This window comes from Acartia tonsa, chromosome 14 (genome assembly GCF_053477335.1).
Source record: "Acartia tonsa isolate MP-2025a chromosome 14, ASM5347733v1, whole genome shotgun sequence".
In the NCBI taxonomy this organism is placed as follows: Eukaryota; Metazoa; Arthropoda; class Copepoda; order Calanoida; family Acartiidae; genus Acartia; species Acartia tonsa.
The window spans coordinates 18,797,938-18,813,005 of record NC_137273.1 but is presented as its reverse complement, the minus strand read 5'-3'; the positions used below and the strand labels follow the sequence as shown (position 1 = coordinate 18,813,005).

The following is a 15,068-nucleotide window of genomic DNA, read 5'->3' as shown; positions in this document are numbered from 1 at the left end:
GATTAACTATCATATCATATCAGCAGAACTATTTGCGGAAAATAAGATTATAATTTTGTTTCTAGGCTACATAATTTAATTTGTAAATTTCTATCATGAGCAATGTAAAATTTTCATATTCCTAAAATGTCTTTTTTAAATGCCTACAACTTTTTTGTTATTGAAGCTGAAGGCATCAAATTTGGGGTATTGGGTCTTTTTATGGCAGTATTTCAACAGTTTCAACAGTGTATATCTTGCAGGCTTCCTTAAATTATGCTCCTTAGTGGTGGAAATGTTGACAAGAAGTTTCAGCCTCCTTACTTAAATAGCAGCTGAGAAAATCATATTTCCCCTGTAGCATTACAGACAAACGGACTGATGGACATATATACATAGTGTATTAAAGAGTAGCTTTACTCCTAAAAAGAAAGCATTCAAACAGCTTTTTAAAGAGTTCATCTCTATATTTAACTGCATTCAGTGTTGTTTTTCATTAAGCCACACAAGTGTACAGCCAATTATGCTTCTGATAATACCTTCCGTGTCTCGGTCCCAAAATTGATTTTCCCACCCTATTAAACTAAAATGACATACATATTTAAGGGTTAACAGACTTGCTCAGATCATTGGTGAGGTTCCAGCTGGTGGCTTCACTGGAGCTAAATGCATTGGAATGGGATTTACTGAACTATCTAGCTTTTATGTGAAACAGGCTAGGAAGGTATGAAATCTGAAACAATAATTTATAAATAATATCCTTTATAGAAAATCTATTATGTCATATTTTATGTACTCAATAATTTTTCAGATTCTTAGATTCACTACTTGAAAAATTGATTATGGTCCAAAAGTTTAAACAAATATTTTTTTTGATGATTTTATAGTATCCATGCATATAAAAGTTCACAATCTTTGCATGTTTTTAGTATTCTTATTAAAGGGCAAATATAGGTTCGATATGATATGAGCTTATATCAAAGGTGCAATTCCATAGATTATAAATAACTTAAAAATATTGACATATTCAATTGTATAAGTATGTTTATAGCTTAAAACCCGTCAATCTCGAAGAAAATATTTTGTAATTAGTGTGGTTCCCTAAGAACTCAAACACCCTAGCATCACACAAGGCTTCGTGGCAAGGTTAAATGATAGTCGTAATAACGTGGAAACCAATTAATCAGGGGTAAATATACCCTCCTTCTACCTTCATAAAGTAAATTATTTAAAAGTTAAAAAAAACATCAAATAATGTAAAAAGTAAAAAAAAATAATCGATAAAATTTTCTTGGAGGAAGAATGATTTCAAATCCCTGTTTTTTGTGGCCGTGTGTGTGTGTGTTGCAATTGCGTACAGAAGGGTTGTTTATATCATCATGAATTAATCAAAGATCTCTGTACAGAAAATAAACTTTAAGACGTATTATTTACCCTGTCAATACTCCTGACGCCTTTCTACGCAAATTATTTTTATGCTTTTTAAAAAATTAAATAAACTAGTATATAATCTAAAATAATAAACATTTAAATTATCTTTTAAGGTGCGTGCCAATGTAATAGTCAATCAAACTTAAGCAAAAAAGTCAAAAAAAAGTCTTGTAAAGGGCTAAAATAAACAATTTTGTCGGCAATCTCATTTATTATATGTTCAATTGAAACAGAAAATTGCAAAATCTACTTAAGGATTTTTTTGAATTTTTAAATTTGGCATAGATATTCTAAAAGTATGTAATGGCACCTTTGATATAAGCTCATATCATATCGAACCTATATTCGCCCTTTAATTGTACTTGAAAGAGAAAGATAATTCTAAACTGATTACTTGTGCTTCTCAAGAAACTATTTGAGTATCTTAGGTCACAAAGTCTTGTAGGCATTTATATTGTGTCATAGCAAAATACAAAATTGAACATATAGTGAATTGATGGACATTAGAGTAACTAAAATAACATTTTTAGTAATGAAATAACTTATAGAATACATATAATTTAGAGTGTGACAAAGGCATTTAAAAATGTGTTCTCTGGAGTGTTCAGAAAGGTTGATGACTTGAAGGATATGGTTAGCAAAGAAGATCAAGATTATGTAGACTCTCTAGAGGATGTTGATGTAACTAAAGAGGATATTGACAAGCAAGAGAAGGATGGCATGCTTGAACTAAAGAAAGATATTCATCTAGTTCAGGTAATATAATGTCATGATTTAATAGAATATTGAGTAATAATTCCATGATTCAATATTATAAATAAACCATTATTACTATTCTATTCAAGAATATTTTTGTTAAATATCACTTAAATCTCATTATTAACACTTTTATTTCAGGATCAAATCACAGAAATGAATGATATGCTAATTGACCTGACCCACATACCAGGTTGCAAGGTGATTCAAAGTCAATACATTGCTTTCATGGACAAAGTCAGTATGGATGATTGGAGTTTTCATTTCAAGGATTATAAAGCTGAATTTGAAAATACTAGAATTGACTTTACCACCAGCAACCTCACACTATTTTTCAAAAAGATTTTGAAGTCCAAGTGTTCCAAAGACTACCAGCCTCTCAAGAAAGCTTTTATTTACATTTGGGATACCAGGTACATTTGTAAAGATGTTACTATAGTTTAAAGTTACTTTAAGATATAAATACAAATATAAAACTAAATTAAAAGGAAAGATGTAACTTGTCTATTTGTTACAGAGCTATGTACTTTTTTTTGAAATGTACATATTATCAGCACATTCCTGAAGCAGTGCCTGCAATGGACATTGAGAAGGCTCTAAAACATGAACTGGAATTGCTTGATAAAGATTTGCAGACTTTAGAAGATGCTATTCAGACTGTTTGCTTTGGTTTCTTTAAGTCTCTTCTTACAAGTAAGAGTTCTGGCAAGAACCAATGGGAAGCTTTAATAGACGATCTGGATTGGAGACAAAGAACAGAGTACAAATGCCTTCCTGAAATATCCTTTTGGAACAAAGTAAATATCTAAATACTATTTTTTAAAAACACTTAATGCTCTAATATTACCAGCGGCTACGCCCCTGGGGCCTAGGGGAACATGAGGGGGGGGGGGGGTAAAAAATAATCAAAAACCTTCCCTAGACCTTTAAGAAACTTTACTGTTAAGGAGAAACATATTGGTTCAGTGGTTAGTGACATTTTGATACAGACAAAAAAAGCTTACTACTTTACATACTTCACAATTTAATAAAAAGCTCTATAAATATACCTTTTTTTTTATATCAAATTTATTTTTATTGCAGAGAATGACAAATGAATTTAAGAACTTGGTGCCAATTGAATTACAATCTTTGAAATGTTATGCAACAATTATTCAAAATTATAACACTCTTACAAAGCAAGAAAATATTTGTGACATCAAGGATCAGTTTCCTGTCCTCTTGGTCCAAATAGAAGATGGAATTAAAGATTTCAATGAAGAAATTTCCTGCTCAAGCTTATTAAAAGATCTCAAGGAGAAAGACCAAATTAGTTGGGACTCTGTGTTCAAGGAATACTCTGATATTAAGAGATTCAGGTATCAGGATTTTAGTAGTATAGATTTATTGGAATTAAATAATAAGTAAACAAAATCCTTGCTAAAATTTTTAAAATTTTTTTATTTATTTTGCCCAGATTGATGTTTTTGGATCTCAAACTGACATATGTGGCACACATCAACTCATCTGATACAGACCTCAAGAAAAAAGGTGATGAGGAAATTAAAATTCTTGAGAATGACATGAAGACTGTAGACAATGCAATCCTGAATATTATAGAGGACAGTCTAAAAGAATTTAATGAAGATTTTATGTACAAAAGCTTTATGGAGATATTCAAAAATGAATGCCAAAATAGTTGGGACCCTTTGTTTGAGGAATACCATCGAATCAAGAGCCTCAGGTATTTTATATATGCATCTTTATATTTTCTTCATACTATTGATTTAATTTTGTTCTGCTGAAATGGTTCACATGATCACCTTTACATTGGTAATATATTTCACAACATAATTATTTAGATCAGATTACTTGGAAGTCAAACTGACTCTCATGACACACATTCCCTCATCCACTAAAGATACTGAAAAGAAAAGATACAAGGAGAACAAAGATTTTGAGAATGATATGAAGACTGTAGACAATGCAATCCTGAAAATTATAGAGGACAGTCTAAAAGAATTTAATGAAGATTTTATGTACAAAAGCTTTATGGAGATATTCAAAAATGAATGCCAAAATAGTTGGGACCCTTTGTTTGAGGAATACCATCGAATCAAGAGCCTCAGGTATTTTATATATGCATCTTTATATTTTCTTCATACTATTGATTTAATTTTGTTCTGCTGAAATGGTTCACATTATCACCTTTACATTGGTAATATATTTCACAACATAATTATTTAGATCAGATTACTTGGAAGTCAAACTGACTCTCATGACACACATTCCCTCATCCACTAAAGATACTGAAAAGAAAAGATACAAGGAGAACAAAGATTTTGAGAATGATATGAAGACTGTGGACAATGCAGTCCAGAAAGTTTGTTCAGGATTCTTCTTTGCTGCCCTAACAGCCCATGCAGACTGGCCTCTCGGTCTTGGTAAGATTTTAAATTTTCTAATAAAGGAGTATTGTTTCTACATTTTCCATTAAAATTTATTTTATTAATGATTTCTAATAATTTCTAAGGCCCTAAGGACCTATAAATGTCTGTTTCTGTCTCAATTCATAAACAAGTAGGATGATGTCTGGTTACAATCAATAGTAAAATTATAGTGGGTATTAGTAAAAGAACATATTTTCCATTATCAACTTTATCTGATAAAATAAAATTGTGTTTTCAGTAAATTTTTGACATGCTGCTTAATTTGACAAATTATTTGCATGCACTTCTTTACTTGATGAAACATTGGCATACTCTGAATTACTTGACAAAATATTGACATGCTCAGCCTTACTTAGAGAATCCTTACTCCGAGGCTATTCTAAGAAATTTAAGAGGAATTGGCCCATAGCACAACTATTATAAAGTAATGAGGGTGGGGGGGGGGGGGGGGAAACCCTCTACAACCCTGTGCACACCTCTGCTTTCACTTAAACTGTTTTTAACCTATTTTTGAAAGGCATATCAAATATATACTCTGATACCTGTAGAATCGAACTGCAGAGCAAAAAATGAGAATAATAGCCCACATCGATTTTTATTAGGATTTTAAAGTTTATTTTTTACTATGGATTAAGTAAATTTAGCTGAATCCTGATGTATCTTTTCTTTTTTGGTAAAATTCTTGCTTACAAAAGCATTTTTCTTTATAATATGATTAAAAGATAATGATGTAAAAAAATAGCTCTTTTGATTTTATATTCATAGTAATTCATTAAAAGTTAAAGATGTAGGATATATCTTTGAATTAAAATAAAAACTATGAAAATTCAGCATTAACCAATGACAAAACTAGAAATCTTTAAATTTTACATATAGTGTTTTCACAAAGTGACTTATTTCCAATATAATAAAGGGTGTGCAAAAAAAATGCGGACATTTTTAAAATTAAAATTGCGCGGCTTATGTTAATAGTAGAAAAATGTTACGCATATCGTTAGAACCGCTAGGAAGTGTATTTTTTGGAAATATAAGAACGATTCCTCTGCTACGTAAAGTTACGGAGCTACGTGTTAAATTGTCCCAAATTGGAAAACTTGACTTGCAAGTAAATTTTAAAATATAACTAAAAATTAGAGAAGATATTTGCAAAAAGAGATGCCTACTTTTTTTAATTTCAAATTGCGCGGCTTGTGTTAATAGTAGAATAATGTTACGCATACTCGCAAGTCAAGTTTTAAGTCAGTTGGGACATTTTAACACGTAGCTCATAAAGTATGAGTAGCAGAGGAATCATTTTTATATTTCCTAAAAAAAGACTTCCTAACGGTTCTAATGATGTGCGTAACATTGTGATTAGGATAAATTTGTTGTATTGCATAATACATTTATTATCATTTTATAAAATTTAGTCCTCTACAGCCGACTTTTATGTATTTAAATGGATAATAGACATAAAACATTTTATGTTAATTCATTGATATAGTGTAAAGAATTAATTTTTAATTAGTTTTGATAGATAAAATCAAAAGACCTTACTTTACTTTATACTAGCATACAATATTTATGAAGCAAAATACTCTAAAAGCTGAGAATTTTACCCACAAAGGAAAGAAACATCACGATTCAGTAAAATTTATTTAATCCATAGTAAAAAATCCTTTAAAACTTTAAAATCCTATTAAAAATCGATGTGAGCTATTGTTCTTATTTTTAGCTTTGCAGTATGATTCTACAAGTGTCAGAGTATATTTTTGATATACCTTTCAAAAATAGGTTAAAAACAGTTTAATGAAAACTAGTTTCATAATAAGACAGAACTCAGAACTCGCGTTTTATATGGATTATAAAAATTTTAAAACAGACGTTACATCAATTTAAGACTTAAACTATGTTTTCTTTGTAAAAGTGATGCTTATCTTTAATCATGGTCCGTCCGTACATCCGTGACGGACAATTAGCTCTTTTTAAAAGGTTAGAAATGTCCTATCCATTTCAAACTTTGTAAGGTGATTCATGTATAGTAGTTACCATTTAGAAGGCATAGCAACTCTATTATCGTTCCCAGAATGTCCGTGCGTTCATTTTTCACATGTTTTTATTTTTTATTTTTTTTAACACTAATTTTTATGTGATGAAATTATCTGATTAATCTGATTTATGGAATACTGATAAGCGAGGCATCTCTATAATCAAGTACTTAAAATGTAAGAATGTCCTTAAACAATATCCTGTATTTAAGCAGTTTTTCAACAAATTTACTTACAATTTTGTTTCGACTTTTATTCATTTATATGCGTATTATTCAGTTCTGACACTCTACAAGTGTTACTGTTTGATTGTAACCGTTTCAGAGCTTCGCTTTTATTGGTGTTGTCATCCTTTTTAACTCGATTTTTTTCTTTTAGAATTTGTGCCAGACTTTGATTCTTTCAAGAAAGATGAATCCAGCTTCTACAAGAAATCTACAGTTGGAGAAATCATGTATGGTGACAAGAGTAGAAATACAACTAAAGTCAAGATGTATAGAATAAAAGACACAAATTTTGTTTATTGTCATGACTCAGACAATCATGAATACATACATAAATTGAATGATGAAGGACAATTACAAGAAGGTATATACAGATACAAACCTCCTTGGGGAGACACAGTGATAGGATGCAGACTATTCAGGAGAGGGGACAGACAAGAAGATAAGACATTTAGGTTATGCAAATTTAGTTCAAGTGGAGAAATAAGATATCAAGAAAAAGTTAGCAATGGGAAACCCTGGCGCACAGTAACTGAATACAAGTTCCATCCTGAAACATTATCTTGGTCCAAATCAAAGTAGATACCTAAACAAAACATTATGATTATATTTTTATACATATAATGCTGATAATTATTGTAAATAATGATGTTATTGTAATCCTTTTATTAAAGTAAAAGGATGTGTGTCTGTTTTTACCGAAGAATCTTGCTAACCGCTGAACCGATATGATTCTCTTTACAGGATAGCTTTTCATAGGTCCTGGGGGGGTTATTTTAGGTTATCAAATTCAACTCGCCCCTCTTTAAATGCCGCTAGATGTCTCTAGGGGCGTAGCTGCTAGTAATATATAATTTAAGCATGGTTTTCAACCTAACTTGTGATTTAGCCTAATTTAAGCGTGACACCTAATTTAATTAAGTTTTGAATGTTAGTTTTGCTGTGCTGCTTTTGGACATAATTGTCTTTATTTTACATTTTATTGCCATGATTTATTCAAATAAAATGATTAGAAATAATCGATTATTTTACCTTGGTAAAATTAGTTAAGTGTTTTCAAAAGCGAAGCTTTTTTAACTAGGGTAAGTTAAGTTGTCCGTTCGTCTGATAACTCTTTTAGTTAATTTGTGCCCTGTTATGATTGTCCTTTCGATTTTAAACTTTTCATGATGATTCCTATAACAGTTAGCTACAATTTTGAAAGGGTTCAACTCAATAATCGATGCCAGAAAGTTTAAACGTTCATTTATAGCATGCTGATTTTGAACTCTTATTCAATAATTTTTGTATGATATTATATTATTTTCTTATTTATCTAACTTTGTTAAAATAATGATTCAAGATATGATATAACTAGAGTTGGCTCAATATAACTATATCGCCATTGGCTAGTTTTCTATAAGTACATATATATTTATCTATTTCTCAATAAATCAATTTTCCTCCCCCGCCATTAATATTTAAAAGAAAGAAGTAAATATTTATAAATTTGAATGATTTTAAAAAGATTTTTTCAATTATATTCTTTTCACATTACCATCACCAAAGGGTTAATATGATTAAAATTTTAGTTTTTATATTTTAACACAAAGGAAGTGTCGCCACAATCGAATTCTTTTAAAATACAGTTTTCTTAGATTTACTCTATTATGAACGTATATTTTTTATTTATGAAAAAAGGATTAAATACTTCAATGTAATTCAAATATCTACATGAAGTGAAAAACTTAATTCATTCCATAAACAAATAGAATAAAGGTCTTATCGCTTTGGTCAATGAGAGTTTAATAAGGATAATTGGAGCACTATGAGTTTTAAACACTTTACCATTGGAAGACTCGAGCTCATTTATAGACGTTTATTTCCTATATAGATCTGTCATGGATCTTGATGCAATAAAGCAGGCTGTTTTGTAAATGTTAAAAATTGGAAGATTTCATTAAATAAAAGTAATCGCAAATATACTTAGTAAATAAGCGCTGCCTCTCTATATAATCAAGCCCTGAATTATTTGCATTACTGATAAAATGCATTTTATAACAGCCAAGAAATTCACAATCTTCATAGTTGAACAGAGAGACAGACGGACATTTGAAGATTAGCCTCAGTCTTGACAACACGATGTGTTACGATTGATTGATTATACCTTTTTATTTTTAGTAGTGTAGCTTCTCTATATTAAGTATGTCATATCTATCACATATTTGGACTGTAAATTACATTGCTACCCAAAGTTTATAATTAGTTATTACGCTATCTTGTTCGTTGGCTAAAAAACTTTGGGTACTTTTATTTACCTTGAATTGCTTGGTTCTATACTTTCAGTGTCCAAATATCGCAACAATAACTTTGATTGTGGAAAGGGTAGTTTTATCTTAATCATTGGGATGAAAATTTATTTAACGCCAATTGTCTTATCCCTTTAGATCCCTGTTTAGTTACACTTCCTATTACTCCGCATATAAATGGTCAATCATGAGATGTCAGTTATCAATTGTAATAATAGATGTACAATACGTGGATATTGTCAGAGATTCTCGCATACCCTGATAAAATATTTCTCCCAGCTAGCTATTATAATGATACCCCCCATACTCCACCCCCCTTCTCATGGATTTAGCACAGCCTCTTTCTTGACCATGGAGGAAGGTACTGACCAATAAATGAGGATTATATTACCAACCTGTATTGACGACAAAATTTCCACAATATTCACGTATTCTATCTATAATACAAAGTAGCTTGATGTCTGTCCGTTCGTCTGAAGCTTAAGATCTCGGTTACCACTGAACCGATAGGATTCTACTCATTAGGTAATATATCTACTGATCCTGTGGTGGTTTTAATCTATTGTCTTTTGGGGTGGTACAGAAAACCAAAAATTCCCCCATTTTTTTATGCAGTTAATTTAAAATGTGGTTGCTGCACTAGATACTTAATTTTTGTTTTAAATTACCTTTTGGGGCAAAGCCTCTAGGCTAGGGGCTAATCCGCTAGAATCCATTATTGTAATATACCATTTTACCTTTACTTTAAGAGTTCATACAAAATAGCAGAAAAGTAGTAGAACAAAACAACTTAACAAGCCAAATTTTTCGTCAAATATTTAATAAAGAAAATTTGAAGACAATAGTATATTAATCATCATAATAATCAACATACAATACAATTACATATGGTATATATCTTTATTTATCTGTGTTTGTCTGTCTGTACCGAAGAATCTCACTAACCGCTGAACCAATATGGTTCTCCTTTACCGTGTAGCTTTTCATAGGTCCTGGGAGGATACCACAACCCTGTCAAGAGAAATTGCCTCTAGAAAAAAATCAACCACCCCTTCTCAATTATTCTTTTTAAAAATACAATTGAAAGGGGAGGTCGACTTCTCCCCCCCTTCCTTCCCTCATGTGCCTCTAGTGGATGCTGTGAGTATTGGTGCAAAAAATGGGGACATGATTCCAGTGACGTCATATTTTTCTTTCCCGAAAAAGGGAAGGGGGGGTGAAATTCTCCTCAAAAGAGATGGGGAAAACCCCCTTTTCTCCCATCTCTTTTTTTCTTCCCCCCTTCCCTTTTTCGGGAAAGAAAATTATGACGTCACTGAAATCATGTCCCCATTTTTTGCACCAATACTCACAGCATCCTCTAGTGGCGTGTCCACTAGTATGTATTAAATGGTTAGGCCCCACCCACATGACTAATTTAAGCATGTTAGAATCATCCCATAAATTTTCAAACTTTGCCTAAGGGTTCTAATAGAAATTATGCGCCTTGAAAATATGTTGTTGATCAAGTATTTTTCAAATCTGTTGATTTACAACAATTTATTAGAAAGCATGATCTTGTAACGTACAGACATTCCTAGTTATAGAAAAGCTTTGTAATAAAATAATATAAAATTAGTAATTATTAGGTAGAAATAGATTTTTTAATACTTGGATCTTACACCAGAACATGTACTTGATATAGGGGAACCTGTAGCTTGCTAAAAAACTATCCGCCCCCTTTACCCCATCCCTTCCCCTCCTACTGTATCAACAAACTGACCTATAAATAATGTCCATGATAGCAACCTAAATTGGAGACAATTTTGTCCCCTGTCATAAAATCCACGTAAATCGTATATCCATTAATGTAGAATCCTTTTTGTGGATATGCTAATATGTGGAAATGATCGGACACCATTCTTAACGCCATTTATGATCAACTGAAAATTTATATCCTATTTGTTCCCTAATTTCCGAAGTTGTACGGCAGACAATCCAAATTTGCAAAAGCTATTTTCAGCCAGAAAAAAATAAATAATTAAACGACTTATTATACATTCAAAGTTTTACTTTTTCATTTTTTAAGTTTGAAGCTTTTTTAGCTAGTGGTATAGGATGAGGGTGATATTTACAAAATCGGAAAATAAGATTCAGCTGACCCCTTTTATACATGATTGATACCTACATTATACACAAGAGGGAGAAGACACTAGCAAATAAATCATTCCCCTCTCCCTCCTCGTATTAGTATCTCTTTTTAAAAGCGAAGCTTTTCTATAATTAGGGTCGGTCCGTACGTCCGTCCGTCCGTCACGGATAGCTTTTTTCGTTAATTTAGACATGTTAGAATTGTCCTATCGATTTCAAATTTTGCACGGTGATTCCTTTAGTAGTTAGGTACGATTTAGAAAGCGTAGCAACTCTATAATCACTACCAAAATGTCCGTACGTCCATTTTAAACATGTTGATTTTTTTACTTTTTTAAATAGCTTTTTTCGTTAATTTAGGCATGTTAGAATTGTCCTATCGATTTCAAATTTTGCATGGTGATTCCTATAATAGTTAGGTACGAGTTAGAAAGCGTAGCAACTCTATAATCATTACCAGAATGTCCGTACGTCCATTTTAAACATGTTGATTTTTTTTACATTTTTAACAACAAATTTGTATGTGACCTAATTATCCGATTGGTCTGATTTTTGGTATACTGATTCCTGGGACAACAAAGTACAATATTATAAGCGAAGCAACTCTATAATCAAGTCCTAAAAATGTAAGTATGTCCATAATCATTATCCTGTATCAAGCAGTTTTTCAACAAATTTACTTACAATTTTGCTTTGACTCTTATACATTCGCATTCTGATTATTCAGTTCTGACATTAAACAAGCGTTAATGTCCGTTTGTCCTACCGTTTCAGAGCTTCGCTTTTATGGATGTTGTCATCCTTGTTCTTACTAATATTAAGGAAGGTTGAAATGTAACAACTACCAGACAACCAATCTTTCAGTTGCACGAATAAATATGCATGGTAATCAGTTGACTTAATGGTAGTAGTACCATTGTTTGCGTCTTTTGTATGATACGGTCTGGGCCATACTCCGACTCGAAATGTAACTGAGCAAAGTGTCTCAAAAATCAGCCATGTGACGTCATAAAAATGAGGGAGATGAGAGGAGAAGTGGGAGAAAAAACCCATTGAAAAGAGATGGATTATCCCTCATTTTTATTATGACGTCACATGGCTGATTTTTGAGAAACTTTGTCCAGTTACACTCGAAATAACTGAGACGGTAACTTACTTTTTATTTTCAAGTTTCCAAAGACAAAAAATATCAAATAAATAATAGCATCATTATTCTAATTGTCTAAAATGATAATAATTCGACGTAGTTTTATGTTTCTTGAAGACTCAAGGGCGTCCAAGCTTTTTCATTTGTAGGGGGGGGGGGTACTATTTATATCATATAAACTTTTTTATTTTTTTTTGTGGGGGGGGGAATTCAGTTTTTTAAATTCTTTTTTTTTTTTTGGGGGGGGGGGGTAATCACCACTTTACCCCCTTCCCATTGGACATCCTTTTTTGAAGTAATGCTAAATGTGCTTATTAAATAAATATAAGACAATTTAAGATTATGATGAACAAAATTACCCTATATGTAGATCAATATCATTGGTGGAAAAGTTTTGACACTGCTGTATATTTTGACAGCTCAATTTAAGATTTTATAAAACTACCTAAAGTTTTTAAGCTAATTAAAAAGAGAATGTGTTGATATAACTTTGTTGACCAGAATAGTTTACAGAACAATTTCAAATTTATATCTGATTTGTTAAGCTTTGCTTTTATTGACATCCTTGTAAAGAAACTATTATATCAAGATGACTAGCGGCTTCGCCCCTAGAAGTAATTAAAAAGAAATACAGAAAAAATAAATAAGTACTACTGGTGCTGCCATTATTTTTATGTGAACTAACTTTCACATAAACAAAAAAATGGGAGGGGGATTTTTTTTTGTTTTTTGAGAGTGTCCCACCCCCCAAGATAATAGCTTAAAACCACCACAGGACCAATAGGTATATACCTTGAAGAGTAGAATCCGATCGGTTCAGTGGTTACCGAGATCTTAAGAGACAGACAGACGGACAGACATCAAGCTACTTTATATTATAGATAACCCGCGATAATGGCTTAACACGTAGCGCATCCGCTCATCGCCGGGGAAGTGACAGGTTCGAACCTCGGGCCTTAAAAAATTGTTCCTACTGCTGCTATGTCAGGTGCACGACATGAATAGTAAGAGTAGGGAGAATAATTTGGCGCATAAACAGGTGCAACTCAATACCATGCACAGTTAGGACTTCTTAGACAAAAGTCGTGCAATCAAAGGATTGGTTGTCTGATGGATGTTACTTAACCTAATATCCTTGGGTGAAAGAGTATCACATCCCATTACACGCTGATGATGCTCTGGATTCTCTAGATGATCAGTGATCACTTAAAAACTGAAGAAAAATCCCACCCTTACGAGGTAACAGGTAATTATATTAAGATAGCATAGTGTTCACTGTTCATATCTTTCTATAAAACAAGGATGACAACATCTATAAAAAGCGAAGCTCAACAGGTCGGACAAACAAACAGTATATGGGATACCCGTTGACGTCCTAAGAATTATCATTCCAAAAATGCAACAATAGTTAAAATATCTAAAAAAAAATCAGCAAATTCAAAATAGCAATACGGACTTGAAAGTAATAATCACAAAGTTGTATGCTAGAATTAAAGGGTGTTAAAAAAATCAATAGCTCACAATTTTCATTATACAATTTTAGTTTTGCTCAAACAATGACAATTAGAAAATAATGTTCTTTAGTGAATCTACTCACCTCTCCAAAGCACCTCAGCTCGAGACCTAGCCATTTGGGAGAATTTTGCTCTAACAGGAGAGTGCATATTTTATAACAAACTAGTGGCTTCGCCACTAGCCTCTAGGGGCTTCGCCCTATATAGTTATGGGAGGTCAACCCTCCTTAATAGAAATATTCAAAAAAATTATTCTTTGTTTAATTACTCTGTGGTAAAATTAAACCCAGGTTGTGCGCTTTATGCACAAAAATTTTAATTTGTAAAAATTAAACCCAGGTTGTTTGCCGTATACCCAAAAATTTCAATTCGTAAAAATTAAACCTAGGTTGTTCGCATACACAAAAATTTAAATTAAAAAAAAATATTAAAATTTTTTTGGGGGGGGGATTCATGGGGGCTTCGCCCCATGTTGCAGTGGGGTTGGTTCCCCCACCCCAATTACTGGTTTTTGTTTACAAAAATTTTAAAAAATTAAAAATTTTGGAAGTGGTGATATTTTTATTTTTTGGGGGGTTGGGGTGTCCCAAGCTTAAAACCACCAGAGGACCAGTAGGTATATTCCCTGAAGGGTAGAGCCCAATTTATAAGCAGTTACTGAGATTTTCAAAAAATGTAAAAAAAAAATTTTTTTTTTTTTTTGGGGGGGGGGTGGGGTGTCCCACCCCCCAAGAAAATAGCCTAAAACCACCACAGGACCAGTAGGTATATTCCCTGAAGAGTAGAATCCGATCGGTTCAGTGGTTACCAAGATCTTAATGGACGTACAGACAGACAGACAGACGGACAGATTATAGATTAAGACAGGTTTGTCTTTTTTAAAAAAAAAAAGATTAAACCGTCTTAAGTATGGGGAATTTTGTAGATAGACCACATAATGTTGAGGGTTTTTAATGTAAAGAACTTTTTTGCAGACACCATAAGCAGGTTTATAACCCAATCCGAGATAATTTTGCATCGAAAAGACAGAGACCCCATGTCTCAATGTTTGATGCGTCTGTCTTTTTCATGCTAAATGCAAGGATTGAGTTAGAAATCTAGTTAAAAATTCAACTTACTTCAGATGGTTCAAATTGAGGACAT

The 15,068-nt window shown here is 32.1% G+C and overlaps 1 protein-coding gene across 1 annotated transcript in view; it reads left to right on the top strand.

Annotated features, from left to right (window-relative positions):
- LOC145306568 (uncharacterized) overlaps positions 1-7,574 on the top strand; it is a 38,618-nt gene extending 31,044 nt beyond the window's left edge. Inside the window, exons 2-10 of the mRNA XM_080148755.1 lie at positions 586-703; positions 1,975-2,166; positions 2,308-2,579; positions 2,684-2,963; positions 3,250-3,524; positions 3,623-3,889; positions 4,008-4,274; positions 4,393-4,589; positions 7,001-7,574. Coding sequence (XP_080004881.1) covers positions 586-703; positions 1,975-2,166; positions 2,308-2,579; positions 2,684-2,963; positions 3,250-3,524; positions 3,623-3,889; positions 4,008-4,274; positions 4,393-4,589; positions 7,001-7,428 — 2,296 coding nt within the window. The 3' untranslated portion in view covers positions 7,429-7,574. The remainder of the gene's footprint in view (positions 1-585; positions 704-1,974; positions 2,167-2,307; positions 2,580-2,683; positions 2,964-3,249; positions 3,525-3,622; positions 3,890-4,007; positions 4,275-4,392; positions 4,590-7,000) is intronic.
- Positions 7,575-15,068: the final 7,494 nt, after the last annotated feature.